The 18,197-nt window shown below is 48.3% G+C and overlaps 2 protein-coding genes across 2 annotated transcripts in view; one reads left to right on the plus strand and one right to left on the minus strand.

Annotated features, from left to right (window-relative positions):
- Window positions 1–11,485, plus strand: part of LOC140390396 (complement factor B-like) — a 155,661-nt gene extending 144,176 nt beyond the window's left edge. The window contains exons 15-18 of the mRNA XM_072475534.1: window positions 903–1,006; window positions 1,468–1,603; window positions 8,266–8,315; window positions 10,582–11,485. Coding sequence (XP_072331635.1) covers window positions 903–1,006; window positions 1,468–1,603; window positions 8,266–8,315; window positions 10,582–10,734 — 443 coding nt within the window. The 3' untranslated portion in view covers window positions 10,735–11,485. The remainder of the gene's footprint in view (window positions 1–902; window positions 1,007–1,467; window positions 1,604–8,265; window positions 8,316–10,581) is intronic.
- A 1,630-nt stretch (window positions 11,486–13,115) lies between these two features.
- The window catches only part of skic2 (SKI2 subunit of superkiller complex), a 94,919-nt gene continuing 89,837 nt past the window's right edge, over window positions 13,116–18,197 (minus strand). Inside the window, exons 28-29 of the mRNA XM_072475533.1 lie at window positions 15,839–15,979; window positions 13,116–13,407 (exon numbers count right to left, since the gene is read on the minus strand). Of these exons, the coding sequence (XP_072331634.1) occupies window positions 13,207–13,407; window positions 15,839–15,979 (342 nt within the window). The 3' untranslated portion in view covers window positions 13,116–13,206. The remainder of the gene's footprint in view (window positions 13,408–15,838; window positions 15,980–18,197) is intronic.

An 18,197-nucleotide genomic window follows, 5' to 3' on the forward strand; every position in this document is an offset into this window, starting at 1 on the left:
GAGGCGGGTCCGGAGGGGTTCTCGGTCAAACTACTAAAAAGGTGTAAGGATAGGCTGGAGCCATTGATGGTGGAAATGTTCCAGACTGCGATGGTCAAGGGAGCAAACGATGGGGCAGGCCTTATTCTCGTTGTTGCTTAAGAAGGACAAGGATCCGGTGGCGTGTGGGTCGTACTATCCCCTGTCTCGGCTGAATGTGGACGCCAAGATATTGGCAAAGGTGCTGCCGTTAAGGTTGGAGGGGTGCCTTCCGAGGGTGATTGGAGAGAATCAGACGGGGTTCGAAGAAGGGCGGACAGTTGTCATTGAACGTGAGGAGGTTGTTGAATGTGGTGCTTTCTCCGGCCGAGGGAAGGGAGTTGGAGGTAGTGGTGGCGTTAGATCTGGAGCAGGCGTTTGATTGGGTGCGGTGGAGTTATTTGATGGCGGTGTTGGAGAAATTTGGGATGGGGCCGAAGTTTATGGCATGGGTGCAGTTGCCGTATAAGCCTATGGCGAGTGTGTTCATGAATGATATGAATTCAGGGTATTTTGCAATGCACTGGGGAACTAGGCAGGGGTGCCCCATGTCCCCCCTTATGTTTACATTGGCTATAGAGTTCTTGGCCGTTGTGCTGAGCAGCTCGGGGCTGTGGAAGGGGATAGTGAGGGGAGGTGGTGGACTGTATGTGGGCGACCTGTTATATATTTCAGAGCCGAACTCTTCAGTGGGGTCATAATGTGTTTGCTTCAGAGATTTGGGACATTCTCTGGGTATAAGTTGAATTTGGAGAAAAGTGAGTACTTTACGGTTTCCTCTTACTGATAGTTGGGGAGATGTTTATGGGCATTCTGCTGATAGAGTGCAAAAGAAAAAAAATATCACCAGGTGGGACATTTGTAAAGAACTGTCTTTGTTGCAGAGAAAGAGCTGCTGCCAATTCTGCGTGCCGTTGATGCCAAGTTTGTTCAGAAAGATCACAACAAACAGCAACTGAAAAACGTGAGGATAAAGACTGGTGAATCGGTGAGTTACCCTGCATAAAAACACTCTGCCGTTTGCCAACAGTGTTCTGACCCAGCAACGATGAGGGAGCAGTGATATATTTCCAGGTCAGGCTGACATGTGCCCTGGAGAGGAACTTGCCGGTGGTGGGGATCCCATGGTTTATTTGTTGGGTTGGGGTGGTGCAAACTGTAGATTGGACTTGCGGCGACCATTATGCACTAGTGCTGGAAGGAGTCAAAATAATGGATGCCGATCAAGCAGGGCTTCTTTGGCCCTGGACAAGTCGAGCTTCTTGACTGTTGTTGGGAGCTGCACTCCTCCAGGCAAGTGGAGAGTATTCCATCACATTCCCGACACGTCTTGTGGATGGTGGACAGACTTTGGGGATTAGAGGCGATGGTTTAATAACGGAGCCAAGTTCAACACATGACCAAATGATATTGGTGAATAACGTGATCATTTTTCAATGTACTTCACAGGAAAGAACTTTGTGCGAGCATGACGCACTCAAGGCTTCCATATATGTTAATGTGAGCGATGTCAAAGATGTGGTCACTGACCGCTTTCTATGTACAGGAGGAAGTACGCACATGGCGGAGGCCATCAGCTGCAAGGGTAAGTGTCTTGGTGTGTCCCAGTGCTCTCCTCTCCTAAGAAGCATTTAATTTCGGGACACTCCTTTGCCTTTTTCACCATAGTCCTGCAATTTCATCCTTTTTGGATAATAATCTGATTACCTCCAATGCCTTGATTGAATTTCGCCCATAGTTATAATAATAATCTTTACTGTTTCAAGTAGGCTTACATTTTTAAAAATAAATTTAGAGTACCAAATTCATTTTTTCCAATTAAGGGGTAATTTAGCATGGCCACTCCCACCTGCATCTTTGGGTTATGGTGGTGAAACCCACGCATACACGGGGAGAATGTGCAAACTCCACACGGAAAGTGACTCAGAGCCGGGATCGAACCTGGGACCTCGGCGCTGTGAGGCAGCAGTGCTAACCACTGCACCACCGTGCTGCCCCTCAAATAGGCTTACATTAACACTGCAATAAAGTTACTGTGAAAAGCCCCTCGTCGCCACATTCTGGCGCCTATTCAGGGACACAGAGGGAGAATTCAGAATGTCCAAATTAAACGTCTTTCGGGACCTGTGGGAGGAAACCGGAGTACCCGGAGGAAACCCATGCAGACACAGGGAGAATGGGCAGACACCACACAGACAGTGATGCAAGCCTGGAATCAAACCTGGGACCCTGGCTCTGTGAAACAACAGTGCTAACCACTGTGCTATCATGCTGCAGTTATGGACAGCAGAGGGATTTATTTAACTAGCCCATGATTTCTCCTCTGTAAACTGAAAGGTGTTTTAATTTTAATTGTCCCCTTTATAAGCGGAGCTGTGTTTCACAACCCCTCAGCTTTGGTGTGAACCACTTTCTCGTAATCACCCCACATCAAACTTATGGTGGGCTGAACTCCAATCATTAATTTATTTGCATGGGCAGCTGGAGGGAAAGGGGGTGATCGTGTAGCCCTCTGTACACTCATATAATAAAACAGGGTCGTGAAAGGAAATACCACAGAGAAGAGATTTATTGTTTCATGTGAGTCCAGAGTCTGGAATCAAAGAATGGAAGTTTGCAGGTTGAAATCCAATGCTGGATAATTCACTTTGCCAGTCAAGTAGCCTTCACATGAGGAGACAGGCACACTGAAATGAATCAATCTTGTAGATGATGATATAGATGTTTCAGTAGAAACAGGAGCTAGAAGCCAGGGTTTTCAGTCTGGCAGACTTAGCTTTGCAGCTTTGCATTATAACTGGATCTGCAAGCTAGAAATTCATATCCCATGACTCCCATTGTCCACATTGATGCCCACATTGTCTTTGACAAAGAGTGTGTGTATCCTTCCTCAAGTGGTTAAATGTTCCAACCATTAAAGCTTAAAACAAAGGTTCTTTGTCTTAACAGAAGGATAGACTCCAGTTGGTCGGTTTAGTTCAGTTGGCTGGACAGCTTCTTCATGATGTGGAACGAGGCTAACAGCCTGGGTTCAATTCCTGTACCAGCAGGGTATTCATGAAGTTCCCCGCATTCTCATCCTTGCTCCTTGCCCGAGGTGATCCTCAGGTTAAATCAGCACCAGTCAGCTCACCCCCTCAAAGGGGAATGCAGCATCTGGGACTATGGTGACTTTACCTTACTTTATGACATGCAGATGGACTTTGTTTGGTTCTCTTTGAATTTGGTCTCTGCAACCCACACGGATGTTCGTGTCTCAGATAATGAGGCACAAGTTTTTGCGTTGCGGACATTGTAGCTGCTTCAGTAAGCGTCATAAACAGGCATAGCTTTGGCCATTTCAAAAGATTTTCAGTTTTTAAAATTTTAGAAATTAATCATGAGGATAGATATTTAAAAATTATTCAGTGTGAGGGCTTCGCCCCCTGTTCATATTCTCAGGCAGTGAATTCCTGATCCTAACCATTCAGTGAATGAAAAAGATTTTCCTCATGTTGCCTTTTTACTAATGAACCTGTATCCTCTGATTCTCGATCCTTCCACCAATGTAACAGACTCTCCCATCTGCTCTGACCAGACTTGACCCCATGATTTTGAATACCTCCATCACAATCCAATCCTTTTGCACGAGTGACCACGGTTAAACCTTTTCTCACTCAAGGGCAAATTTGGGAAAGGTATGCAGTTTGGCACATTAAATATGAATTTAGGAAAGTTTTCAGAACAAGTGAACAGAACAAAGTGGGTAAGATGGGTATAGAGGGTTATGGGCCAAGTGCGGGCAACTGGGACTAGATTAATGGTAAAAACTGGGCGGCATGGACTGGTTGGGCCGAAGGGCCTGTTTCCATGCTGTAAACTTCTATGATTCTAAGTAAAAGAACAGAGAGGGTGGAAAGCAGCAGGAATCTAACTCCATGCACAGCAGATAAGAGGACAACAATGAGAAGTGGGGGGGGGGGGGGGGGGGGGGGGGGTCAATGCAGGATTGAGGGTGTTGTACCAAAATGTACACAGTATATGAAACCAGGTAAATGAGCTTGTTGCGCACATTGAAATTGACGGGTACGATGTTTTGGGCATCACAGAGATGTGGCTGCAAGGGGATCAGGGCTGAGATCTAAATATCCAAGGATATGTGTCCTATTGAAAGGACAGGCAGATGGGGAAAGGGGGCGGGTTGCCTTGTTGGTAAGAAATTAAATTAAATCAATAGCAAGAAGCAATATAGGATCAGAATCTGTGTGGGTAGAGTTGAGGAATCGCAAAGGAAAATAGACCCTGATGGTAGTTATGTACAGACGTCCTAGTAGTAGTCAGGATGTGGGGCAGAAAATAAATCAGGAGATAGAAAATGCATATAAAAAAGGCAATATTTCAATAATCGGGACTTCAATATTCAGGTGGATTGGGAAAATTAGGTTGGTAGCCGATCCCAAGAAAAGGAATTTGTGGAATATCCAAGAGATGGGTTTTTGGAGCAGCTTGTGACAGAGCCTACTAGGGAACAGGCAATTCTGGATTTGGTGATGTGTAATCAGGCAGACTTGATTAGGGAACTTAAGGTGAAGGAACTCTTAGGGAGCAGTGACCACAATATGATAGAATTTACCCTGCAGTTTGAGAGGGAGAAGCTGCAATCAGATATAGCTGTATTACAATTAAATAAGGGTAACTACAAAGACATGAGAGAGGAGCTGGCCAGAGTTGATTGGAAAAGGAGCCTAGCAGGGAAGACAGTGGAACAATGGCAGGAGTTTTGGGGGGTTATTCGGAAGGATCAGCAGAAATTCATCCCAAGGAGGAGGAAACATGCTAAGAGGAGGACAAGGCATCCAAGGCTGACAAGGGAAGTCAAAAACAGCATAAAAGAAAAAGAAAAAGCATTCAATGTGGCGAAGATTAGTGGGAAGCCAGAGGATTGGGAAGCCTTTGAAAGTGAGCAGAGGCCAACCAAAAAAGCAACAAGGGGGCAGAAGATGAAATATGAATGTAAGGTAGCTAACAATATAAAAGAAGATTGCGGGAGTTTTCTTTTGATATACAAAAGATAGAGGCAAGAATGGACATTGGACCACTGGAGACCTCGCACAGAAGTGGACCAGTTGTAACGGCATCTGGGGTTGGGGGGTCTCCCGGCCTTTGGAAATTTTGGGCGGCACGGTGGTTAGCACTGCTGCCTCACAGCTCCAGTGCCTCGGGTTCAATTCTGGCCGTTGGCCTTGGGCGGACTGTCCGTGTGGAGTTTGCACTTTCTCCCGGTGTCTGTGTGGGTTTTCTCTGGGTGCTCCAGTTTCCTCCCACTGTCTGAGGGTGATGTGGAGATGCTGGCGTTGGACTGGGGTGGGCACAGTAAGAAGCCTCACAACACAAGGTTAAAATCCAACAGGTTTATTTGAAATCACAAGCTTTCGGAGCGTAGCTCCTTCATCAGGTGAAGTGGAGGCAGGTTCCCAAATACAGTTTATATAGGCAAAGAATATATAGGCATTTGTGTCTTTGCCTATATATGCTATGTTTGTGAACCTGCCACCACGTCAGAAGGTCAGAAGGCCTTTGATAGGAGGCTGCTAAATAAGATAAGAGCCCATTTAGATAAGATGCTAAATAAGATAAGAGCCCAAGATAAGAGGTTTTAGGGACAAGGTACTGGCATAGATAGAGGATTGGCTGACTGGAAGAAGGCAGAGGGTGAGGATAAAGGGGTCTTTTTCAGGATTGCAGCCGGTGACCTGTAGTGTTCTGCAGGGGTCAGTGTTCGGACCACAACTATTCACGATATGCATTAACAATCTGGAAGAAGGACCTGAAGGCACTGTTGCTAAGTTTCCAGATGCTGCAAAAATATGTAGAGGGACAGGTAGTATTGAGAAAGTGGCGGGGGGGGGGGGGGGGGGGGGGGCTGCTGCAGAAGGACTTGGACAGGCTAGGAGAATGGGCAAAGTAGACGATGGAATACAATGTGGAAAAGCGTGAGGTAATGCACTTTGATAGGAAGAATAGAGATATAGACTATTTTCTAAATGGGGAAAGGCTTCGGAAATCTGAAGCGCATAGGGGCTTGAGAGTGCTTGTTCAGGATTCTCTTAAAGCTAACATGCCTGTTCAGTTGGCAGTTAGGAAGGCAAATGCAATGTTAGCATTCATGTCAAGAGAGCTAGAATACTAGGGCAGGGATGTACTGCTGAGGCTGTCCAAGACTCTGGTCAGATCCCATTTGGAATACTGTCAGCAGTTTTGGGCCCTGTATTTAAGGAAGGCTGCATTGTCCTTGGGAGAGGATCCTGAGGAGGTCCACAAGAATGGTCCTGGGAATAAAGGGCTGGTCATATGAGGAGTGATTGAGGACTCTGGATTGTACTCAATGGAGTTTCGAAGGATGAGGGAGGATCTCATTAAAATTTACAGAATATTGAGAGGCCTAGATGGTGTGGACGTGGGGAAGATGTTTCCACCAGTAGGAGAGACTAGAACCTGAGGGCACAGCCTCAGACCGAAAGGACGATCCTTTAAAATTGAGATGAGTAGGATTTCTTCAGCCAGAGGGTGGTGAATCTGTGGAACTCATTGTCACAGAAGGCTGTGGAAGCCAAGTCACTGAGTGCCTTTAAGATGGAGATAGATCGGTTCTTGATTAATAAGGGGATCAGGGGTTACAAGAAGGCAGGAGAATGGGGATGCGAAACCTATCAGCCATGATCAAATGGCGGAGCAGACTCGATGGGCCAAATGACCCAATTCAGCTCCTATGTCTTATGATCTCATTTGAGAAAAAATATTGCCAAAGCAATGAATTGATTATTTTAAAAAGTAAATTATAAGAATGAGCATTAAAATACACCAAACAGCAGAACTCACCAATAAAACTTGGTGTTTGCCTTTTCATTTAAGAAGCAAAGCTAGAGAGAGAGACAGATTAGGACCACCACGACCAGGGAAAAGAGTGGGGACTGGACTGCGTTCAGGAGTTAGGTTTAATCCTTACCTTGTGTTTGTCTCTTGTGGCACACACTCTGAGCTAGTCTCTATGTAATGCATACAAAAGTGGGGGTCAGAAGCAAGTTGACTTCAGTATTAGTCTTCCTCCTTTCGCGTTTGCTTTGTGGACAGGAGCTTGGTGAGGGAAAGATATGTGTGTGTCCGTCCTGCTTCCTCCCAGTATCAGGGCTGAAAGGGCAGCACAGTGGCGCAGTGGTTAGCATTGCTGCCTCACGGTACCAAGGTCCCAGGTTCGATCCCAGCTCGGGTCACTGTCTATGTGGAGTTTCACATTCTCTCTGTGTTTGCGCAGGTTTCACCCCCACAACCCAAAGATGTGCAGGGTAGGTGAATTGGCCGCGCTAAATTGCCCCTTAATTGGAAAAAAATTAATTGGGTAATCTAAATTTATTTTTTTTTAAGTATCAGGGCTGACAGCCTCACACAAACTCTCATACACCCACACTCACTCGCCCACTCACCACCCAGAACTGGAATGTTTGGACACTTTACCTTTAAAGGAAGAATTCAGGACAGTGTGAAGGTGCTTCCTCACTGCAGCTTGTTGGGAGACTTTAGCTGCCCCAGGTGGGTACTGTTGCTACAACTGCTGTTCCTCATGGTTTCCTCAGCCTGCTCTGCCACCTTGACGCCTGTGCTCCTTTAGGGGGCTGGCGTCAGCATGGATGGGCTAGAGTGAGCGCAACCAAAGGTAATGGATTGAATCCCTCATGGCTGTTCACCGTCACACTGCTCCTCCAATCATACTGTTTCGCTCCCGCATTTGCTGCTGATGGGCTCACGAGAGGTATGGCGGGCCAGTTTGTTCCCCGTGGGACGTATGTTGGACAACCCTGCTCCATCCAGTCCCTAACTTTCTCTTTTCCAAGGAAGACTAATTTCTCCCATCAATCTGGTTACTCATGCCTGGAACCATTCTTGTGAATCTTTTGTGCTCTCTAATGCCTTCACATCCTCCCTGAAGTGTGGTGCTTAGAACTGGATGAAATACTCCAGTTGAGCCCAGACTAGTGTTTTACACAAGTTGAACGTAACTTCCTTGCTTTTGTACTGTATTCCCTTATTAATAAAGTCTAGGAAGTTGAATGCTTTATTAATGGATTACAGAATCATCTTAGTTGCTTTCCAAGTTCAATATACGTTCCTCTTTGCTATCGGGAGTGTAGTTTCAGATTCATATCCGTTTAACAGACAGCAGAGGAATGGCCATTTGAAGGTGACTAACTTGTATTTGTTTCTTTTTAAAAGGAGATTCTGGGGGACCCTTGTACATTCAGAAACTGTATCGAAATATTCAGGTGTGTATACAATGAAGCCAAGTAGACCTAACAGATAATGGTCAGCCGAGTCTTACTCAATTTGCTGCAGTCAAGGGGCTGAGAAGTCTTATCAGATTGACAGCAGGCATGAGGGGCTTCAGGGCCATGGAGCGACTGGAGAAGCTGGGACGTTCCTTCCCAGAGTACAGAAGGTTCAGGGAAGTTTAGTCGATGTCACAGTCAGGACGACATAGAAACAGGCCATTCAGGCCATCGGGACAATGTCAGTATTCCAAACTACGAGAGGTTTCGATCCAGTGGATAAGGCGAAGCTGTTTCCAATGGAAAGAACAAGGGACTGTGACTAATTGGATAGTCCTGTCAAAGGGTTGGCACCGAGACGAAAGGCCAAATGGCCTCCTCTTATGCTGCAACATTCAATTATGATGGCACCATGATTAAGAACCAATGAATGTTTTATTACACTATACCTTCTCACCCAAAACATCACAATGTACAATGGATAACTTTGCAGCGTAGTCAGTGTGGCTGTATATGTGTGAATGGTGGCAGTTCACTTGTACAGAGCCTGCAAACAGGGCTGACACGCATGGCCAGTGAATCTGTTTGGAGGGTGTTGTTCAGGGACATCGGGAGGACTCCCATTCAGGTTGGACCATGCAATCACCACCTGCACAAGCAGCTTGGATGTTAATCTCATGCAATGCAGCACTCCCTCAGTGCTAGTCTGGAGGCTTAGCTGAGATCTTGGGTTCTGGAGTGGGGCATGAGGTGGTGAGTTGAATCTAAACTTCAGGTGTTCAAAGCCTGTGGCTCCCCCCATGAAGGAGTCCTCCAGCATTAAGATTCTGGAAAAGCTTTTGGAGTCAGAGAAATTGCAAGGAATCTTTACTTCAAGGTGTACTTGGAGCTGGGGAGAAATGCAAATTCTAAACTAAAGGCTGGTTGGCTATTCAAATACAAAGGTATCACCAGCATCCTTTCTCTGCCCCCCCCCCCCCCCCCCCCCCCCCCCCCTTGCTGCCCTTTGGGTTTTCACTTCCCAGCTGGGGCTGGATATTTCCCATTTAAGCTACGAGACCATAGAATTATAAAATGGTTAAAGCACAGGAGGCCATTCAACCCATTATGTATATGTCGGCTCTCTGAAGAACAACTCACCAAAAGCTAGTACCACCCCCGCCCCAACACCACCTTTTGACGGATAAGCTTTTCTCACTTCAGGGTCTTGTCCAATTCCCTTTTGACAGCTCATGATTGACTCTGCCTCGGCGACAATCTCAGGCAGTACAATCCAGATCCTAGCATACAAAAGCTTCTTTTGCCTATGTGCCCTCATTCTCAATCCTTCCACCAGTGGGGACGATTTCTGCCTCTCTGCCCTGCCCAGACATCATTTTGAATACCTCCGTCAAATCTCCTCTGAACCTTCTCCGAGGATAAAATCCCCGGCTTCCACAATCTATCCAACTGATTGAAGTCTCTCATCCCCAAAAACCGTTCCTGGAAATCTTTTTGCACCCTCTCCAGTACCCCAGTTGAGGGTAAGCTAGTGTTTTATCAACTCTCCAGCCTAGCTAGCTTCCTTTCTTTTGTAGAGCAAGGGATTGCCCATTTAAGACAGAGTTGAGGAGTTTCTCCTCTCGAGGGGGCGGGGGGGGGGGGGGTTTAAATCTGTGGAATTCTTTACCACAGAGGGCGGTACAGACTGGGTCGTTAAGTATATTCAGGGCTGAGATAGGGAGATTTTTCATCAGTAAGGGAGTCAAGGGTTATGGGGACACAGCGGAAAAGTGGAAGTAGGATTCTCATATAGGTTCAGTCCATTGAATGGCAGAGCACACGAGGGACTATAATCTCATTCATAAAGCCCAGGATACTTCATTTACCACTTTCTCAACCTGCCCTGCTGCCTTCAGTGCATATATAACCACAAGGCCGGTGCCCTTTGGAGGGAGCACATGGTGTCTACCGGCACACTTCAGGCCTTCCGCCGCCGGTGGGCATTGTGGGGTTGTGGTGCATCATCACCCCCGGGAATGACATGCTGCTTTAATTTATTCGGTTCCCTTTTGCTGCTATGCTTTAGTTACAGTGTCCCCACGAGGGGCTGTCACCCCTTCTCATTTGTGTTGAATTCATTGATTTTTTTTTTCTCTCTCTCGTTATGATTGAAAAAGTATAACCCCTTTCAGGATCCCCTCTGCTCTTGCACCCACTTCTTGACTTGTTGCCTAGTTCCTGTGAAAGGCGCCATCTAAATGTTGTGTTTCTGCCTTTCCAGGTGGGAGTTGTAAGCTGGGGAGTTAAGAACTTGTGTTCGGCAAGACGACTGCCAGGGGACGCCAGAGATTTCCACATCAACTTGTTTGAGGTGCTGGGCTGGCTGAAGCAGCACCTGGCCAACAGTACCAGATTTCTGGACCTGTCTCAGTAGCTGCCGCATGTTTCCAACTGGCTACCGAGTGGATTCAACACCATGTTTTCTAGTCTGCTAAATAACCGTGTGTTTGGATAAGTCTCGCCTGCCTTACAGCATTTTGATGTTTTATGTGACCTGTAGTTCCCTGATTTACCATAAGACCATGAGACATAGGACCAGAATTAGGCCCATTGAGTCTGTTCTGCCATTCAATCATGGCTGATATATTTCTCATTCCCATTCTCCTGCCTTCTCCTCATATACATACTTGCGCAACTGGAGGAGGTGCCGGCGCAATAATTTTCCTGTGACTTCTGGGATCCCAGGTACCCACAGAGCAGGAATCTCCCATTTTTGCCAGTCCCCGAGGATTTCCCACTCTGGATGCCCTGTGGTTCTGCAGGGTCACAACTTGGGGACGCCCACTTCTGCTTCAATCTCTGCGTGCAATTCAGATGCGTGCTGCGATAAATGACAATCAGTAGTGCAATTCACAATCTGGGCAGGGTTGCCAAAGCTTATTAGTTACAGGAGTGGCCAGGAATTAAATATTAGGCTGCGTTCATTCATGCCGCAACACCATGGGGAAGTACTTCCTACACATTCTCAGGTAGATTTCACAGAATTTACAGTGCAGAAGGTACAGTCTCAGTGTTACTGTCAGCATTAAAATTACAAGTTGGCTTGATGAAGACTAACAATAAAGTTTGAGTTACCCATTTTCCCATCCGTGCAATCCTTAACCAATTAAAAGTTATTGAATCCACTCTATTGTTTACCAACTGTTGCCTCTGTTAAACATGCTTCTGGTGATTCAGTTAATGATGATGGTAGATAATCAAGACATTTCAGGAAATTAGATTCTCAACTTCCAATGTGGAGCACTGATTGTAATATTTAGTTGAAGGAGCACTGATTGTAATATATTTCGCAAAAAAAAAAAAGTTTGAAAAGAAATTTGTCCGAAGCAAAGTCAATGGGATTGAGTGCGATTATCTCAGCACTGTTGCTGCACAGCGCCAGGGTCCCAGGTTTGGTTCCCGCTTGGGTCACTGTCTATACGGAGTCTGCACGCTCTCCCTGTGTCTGTGTGGGTTTCCTCCGGGTGCTCCGGTTTCATCCCACAAGTCCCGAAAGACAGCACATTAGGTGAATTGGACATTCTGAATTCTCCCTCAGTGTACCCGAACAGGTGCCGGAATGTGGCGACTAGGGGCTTTTCACAGTAACTTCATTGCAGTGTAAGCCTACCTGTGTCAACAATAAAGATTCTTATTATATAGCGAGGTGCAGAGTCTTAACAGGCTGGGTCTAGTGTAAGGCTGGGTCTCGTCACGATTCAGATCTCAGTGGAGGTTGGGAACTGGAACAAATTCTATTTTTCTTTCCTCTCAAGTTTGCCGCAGTGGAATAAATGCTGGTCACATTGCACATGTTCCAAACGGCTGTACACGGTGAATGCAGTGAGACGGCCAAGTGTGGTTTGAGCAACTACTGTCACCCTTCTGGTCAGCGGCAGGAGTTAGTCTGGAAGGTGAAACATGCGGAGAGGAAATTGGGCACGTGCGAGCGGGTTTTGTTCACATTTGGTCTGTTCGTTTCCCTCGATCAGTTGCCAAATTATTCATGACGGGGATGGAAGAGTAAAGGCCATACAACCAAGTGGGGCATTTGGAAATAGAGCAGCTCCTGAAACTTCAGCTAGTCTAGCAACCAGGATTGGCTGGGGGGGGGGGGGGGGGGGGGGAGGTTCAGTTCTTCTGTTATAACCAGATGGTTAAAAACACGACTGGCTAAAGAATGAAGGGGGAGAAAGAGAGAAGGGGAATAAAGTTTATTTCAAACTCCAGTCATCCTGGAAGTCGTTGGGACGTACCCATCTGGGCTCGAGGGAAGCATGACGAACCGGACAGATGCATGATGGGCCGAATGGCCACCTCCTGTGTTTCATCAAGTCTGTTTCAGTGCAGTTGTTAACATTTATATTGAAGTCCTGTGTATTAAAGTTAGCCAGACAGGCCTGCATTTATATAGCTCCTTTCATGGCCTCGCAAAACAATGCCTAAAAGCAGCACAGACTGAATAAACCAAAGGGCACTTTCAGGGCTCTAATAGGAGGTGGCTGAGAGTCACACACCCACGCACGCCCACACACACGCCCTTTGTCTGGAGACCCTTCTCAGCCGCAGTCCCAACCCTCAGCAGATCAGAGGCATGGAACTCCACGTCCTGGTGCCTGCCAGGGGTATGATGGTACGAGGCAGGAGGTGCTGTGCCGAGGTGGGGAGCTCAACAATGATTTCCCCGACACGCATTTCCCCACCCATGGATTCTGACGATCTCTGACAGTGGCGAGTCGGGCCCTGCGGCACACTAACCGGAGAGACACGGCTGGATTGAAAGGCGCAGGCTCTTGCTTAGCTGTTTTATTTATATGATGAGAGGCGGCAGTGGTAAGCGGATAAAGGCCCGGGCAGAAAACGGTCATCACTGGGTGTACAAGCTGGCGGCGAACACAATGTCCCTCTTGATCAAGTTTGAGGCCTGCTCCATTTTGGCGTTTAGGGTGGGGTCCCCGATGATGCGAGCGGCATTGCGCACATCGCGACATGTCTCGTTCAGCCGCTGGATACACCGCACGATGATTCCTTCCTGGACGTCAGTGAGCCGCGTGATTTCAGCAAAGGGCTGAGAACAAACAGCAAACGCAGCATGTTACTGGGAACAACAACAATAGCAACAACAGTTTTGCCTTCAAGGCGCTGCACCGACAAAACCGGAGACCAAGCCAGGTAAGCAGATATTAGGGCAGGCGATCAAAAGCCTGGTTAAAGAGGCCGGCTGTAAGAAGTGTCTTAAAAGGAGAAAAGCCAGGTGGGAGGCGCAGCGGTTGAGGGAGGGAATTCCAGATCTTGGAGCCGAGGCAGCTGAAGTCGCAGGCACCAATGGTGCAGACGTGGCAATCGGGGAGGGGCTCAAATTAGAGCTGCACAGATAAGACTGGAAGGCTGGGGGTTGGTGGAGATCACCTAGATGGCGATCCACAGGCGCTGGGCAATAGGGGCAGCAGCAGCGTTTACACAGGCTGCAAGCTGGGAGATCAGTCAGACAGGCAGTGAACTATCCCAACCTGGAGGTGACAAGGACAACAGCTGAGGGTTTCAGCAGCCGGCGAGCCAGGGGCAGAGTCGGCCAGTAATGCCACAGAGATGGGCAGTATTGGTGGCGGAGCAGGTATGCGGTGGGAAGCTCACCTTGGGGTCAAATATGACAGCACGGATGGGAACAGACTGGCTTCGTCACAGATAGTTACAAGGGAGAGGGATGGAGAAGGTAGCTAGGGAGCAGGATTAGCGGCAGGGATCAAAGGAAATGGCTTCAGTCTTCTCAATATTTAACTAGGGGAAAGAAGCAACCGGTGTAAAAAAACACAATGCCGTAAACACCACCACATTTTGTCTTTTTCTAAAAATCTCTTTTACGCAATCTTATTTCCACCCATCGAATAAAGACAAGAGTCAGCCCCATGCCCCAGCTTTCCCTTCAGAACCCTGAAAATTAGTCCTCTCCGAGTGCTGTCCAATTACATCAGATTGTAAGAAATAGGTGCAGGAGGAGGACATTCTTTTTTAATTCATTTTTACAGGATGTGGCCTTCGCTGGTTAGGCTAGCATTTATTGCCCATCCCTAATTGCCCGTGATAAGGTGGTGGTGAGCTGCCTTCTTGCACCCGCTGCAGTCCCCGAGGTGTAGGTACATGTGAGGGAGTTCCAAGGTTTTAACGCAGTGACAGTGAAAGAATGACGATATACTTCCCAGTCAGGATGGTACACGTGGCTGCTACCGTGTACCGGTGGTGGAGGGAGTGAATGTTTGTGGAAGGGGGATGCCAATCAAGCTGCTTTGTCCTGGATGGTGTCGAGCTTCTTTGTGTTGTTGGAACCTTTAAACTCTACCCCTGTAGCTTTAGACTCTCTCACAAGGGGAAACCATCCTCTCAATATCCACCCTGTCACGCCCCCTCAAAGTCTTTTCAATAGGATCGCCTCTCATTTTTTAGAAAATCCAGTGATACAGGCCCAACCTGTGCAACCTATTATCGTGAGACAAGCCCCTCCATCCGAGGAATCAGCCCAGTGAACCATCCGTGAAGTGCTTCCTGCAAGTACAATTGCCTTACCTTCTACATATTACCTTTTGAAAATTCGAATGGAATCTGCTTCTTCCAGATAGTACCACCTCCACTCTGTGCCAACCTTCTCACTTGCCCCCTAGCTCTTTTCGCCAATGTTAAATCTATAACCTCATGCAGTAGTCTCTTCCGATTTGCTGTATCAAACCCACCCATATATTGAATGTCTCGATTAAATTTTCCCTTCACCTTCTCTTCTCCAAGACAGGCACCACCAGCTTCGCTGACCACTTTACATAACTGGAGTCTCTCATCCCCCCTCTGTACCCCTCCAAGGCCTTGGCATCCCTCCTAATGTTGCACCCAATATTCCAGCGGAGGACCTAACTATTACACGGTTTAGCACAACTTCCCTCCCTTGTATTTACGCCAATGATACCACACAGGCTATTTTTTAAAACCCCCTCCTCAAAACCTGTTCTGTTGGCACTTTCAAGGGTTTGTGAATATGCAAAGCCTTTACCCACCCACCCTCAAACCCTAGGGGTCTTTCTTCTTCCAGTTTCTTCTGTGGGACTCCCAGGCCCAGCTTCAACCTTTCTCACTCCCAAGAGAACGAGTGCTGGGGCAACGGGGCGGCGGAACTAAGTCACTTGGCGTGTTAACTCCTGAAGATTATTGGAGTTTTGGGACCAAAGTCCCAACCTGCATGAGGTTACTGCGTGTAAGTCCCAGTGTGCGTCTCTGACCATCCATGTGTACTTGTGTGTCTCTGTGTACTTATGCGAGCAGCTGCCTGTCCGTGTGACCCCCCAGTATCCTGCTGACCTTTGGCAGATTTCAACGGGGTTTATTTTTTAAAAAATGGAATTAAAGCAAAAAGTTCCTGGGGCATCTCGTGCCGGCAGTTCGATGGGCTGTGATAGCAACAGAAATATAAACAGCACACGAGTTTATCAGAGAGACTCCCGCTGGAGGACACTCACCAGGCCCTTTGCCCACTCATACACCACTTCCACCAAGCCAAACTTAAACTGGTCCACAAAATCCTCGATGGACTCCTGCAGGCTACACTCCCGCTGCAGAGTGGCAATCCGCTCTGCGACACCCCGAATCCGCTCGATTCCCTGCACAGAAAAGATATCTCAACAGTACAGATTCTGAAGGGTTTAGGGTCTGACGGATCCACATCAGGTTTGGGGGACGGGGGGGTGGTGGTTAGCAGTGAGAATGGGGAAGAGGCGAGTGTGAGGCACATTGCGAATCATAGCGTTCAGTGACCCTCCCCTAGTCTCCATTTCATGCAGTGCAGTGATTGGTCCCTATTGACAGGGCTCCATATTAAACCCCTCCCCTACCTCAGTACAACCAGTGCCAGTCATTGCTCGGCGGGTAGCCCTCCGACCTGGGCATCAGGAGGGTCAATCCCGACTCCGCAGACCTGAGCACTTCATTCAGAATCAGAATGGTTGCAGTGGTGAAGGGGTTAGCTGCAGCTTTAGCTTCTGGGAGAAGACGATGGCGTAGTGGTAATGTCACTGGGTTACCAGAGGCTCGAAGGACACAGGTTCAACTCTTGCCATGGCAGCTGGGGAATTTAAATTCAATTAATTAGACAGTATTGGTAACCAATATTATTGATTGTTGTAAACACCCATCTGGTTCATTAATGTCCTTTAGGGAAGGAAATCTGCCACCCACACCTGGTCTGGTCTACATGCGACTCCAGATCCACAGCAATGTTGCCCAGAGAAGGTTTATTCAATTAATACAAGGAATGGGGAGGTTGTCTTATGAAGAAATGTTGGAGACGTTAGGGTTGTATCTACTGGAGTTTAGAAGAGTCAGAAGCGAGTTGATGGAAATAAACAAGACCCTGCAGGGTCAGGACAGGGTGGATGTGAAGAGGACGTTTCCTCTGGTGGGAGTATCTAGGACTAGGGGGTGACGGTTTAAAAATAGAGATAGCTCATTTAAGGCAGAGGTGGGAAGATTTTATTTTCTCTCAGAGGAGAGCCAAGTGAGTCTTTGGAAGTCCCTCCATCATAAGGTGGTGGAAAGCAGAGACTATACCCCAGTGCCCACACACCCAGTCCGCAGGGTCTATACCAGTGCCCACACACCCAGTCCGCAGGGTCTATACCCCAATGCCCACACACACAGTCCGCAGGGTCTATACCCCAGTGCCCACACACCCAGACCTCAGGGTCTATACCAATGCCCACACACCCACTCCGCAGGGTCTATGACCCAGTGCCAACTCAGCCAGTCCGGAGGGTCCACATCCCAGTGCCCACACACCCACACCTCAGGGTATATACCCCAATGCCCACACACCCAGTCTGTAGGGTCTATACCCCAATGCCCACACACCCAGAGCTCAGGGTCTATACCCGAGTGCCCACACACCCAGACCTCAGGGTCTATCCCCCAATGCCCACACACCCAGACCTCAGGGTCTATACCCCAGTGCCCACACACCCAGTCTGCAGGGTCTATACCCCAGTGCCCACACACCCAGACCTCAGGGTCTAGACCCCAATGCCCACACACCCAGTCCACATTGTCTACACCCCAATGCCCACACACCCAGTCCGCAGGGTCTACACCCCAATGCCCACATACCCAGACCTCGGGGTCTATACCCCATTGCCTACACACCCAGTCCGCAGGGTCTATACCCCAGTGCCCACACACCCAGTCTGCAGGGTCTATAACCCAGTGCCCACACACCCAGACCTCAGGGTCTATACCCCAGTGCCCACACACCCAGTCCGCAGGGTCTATACCCCAGTGCCCACACACCCAGTCTGCAGGGTCTATACCCCAGTGCCCACACACCCAGACCTCAGGGTCTATACCCCTGTGCCCACACAGCTAGACCTCAGGGTCTATATCCCAGTGCCCACACACCCAGTCTGCAGGGTCTATACCCCAGTGCCCACACACCCAGACCTCAGGGTCTATACCCCAGTGCCCACACACCTAGACCTCAGGGTCTATACCCCAGTGCCCAGACATCGGGGTCTATACCCCATTGCCTACACACTCAGTCCGCAGTGTCTATATCCCAGTGCCCACACACCCGGACCTCAGGGTCTATACCCCAGTGCCCACACACCCAGACCTCAGGGTCTGTACCCCAATGCCCACACACCCAGACATCAGGGTCTATACTCCAGTGCCCACAGACCCAGACCTCAGGGTCTACACCCCAATGCCCACACACCCAGACATCAGGGTCTATACCCCAGTGCCCACACACCTAGACCTCAGGGTCTATACCCCAGTGCCCACACACCCAGACCTCTGGGTCTACACCCCAATGCCCACACACCCAGACCT

This window comes from Scyliorhinus torazame, chromosome 14 (assembly GCF_047496885.1).
Source record: "Scyliorhinus torazame isolate Kashiwa2021f chromosome 14, sScyTor2.1, whole genome shotgun sequence".
Classification (NCBI taxonomy): Eukaryota; Metazoa; Chordata; class Chondrichthyes; order Carcharhiniformes; family Scyliorhinidae; genus Scyliorhinus; species Scyliorhinus torazame.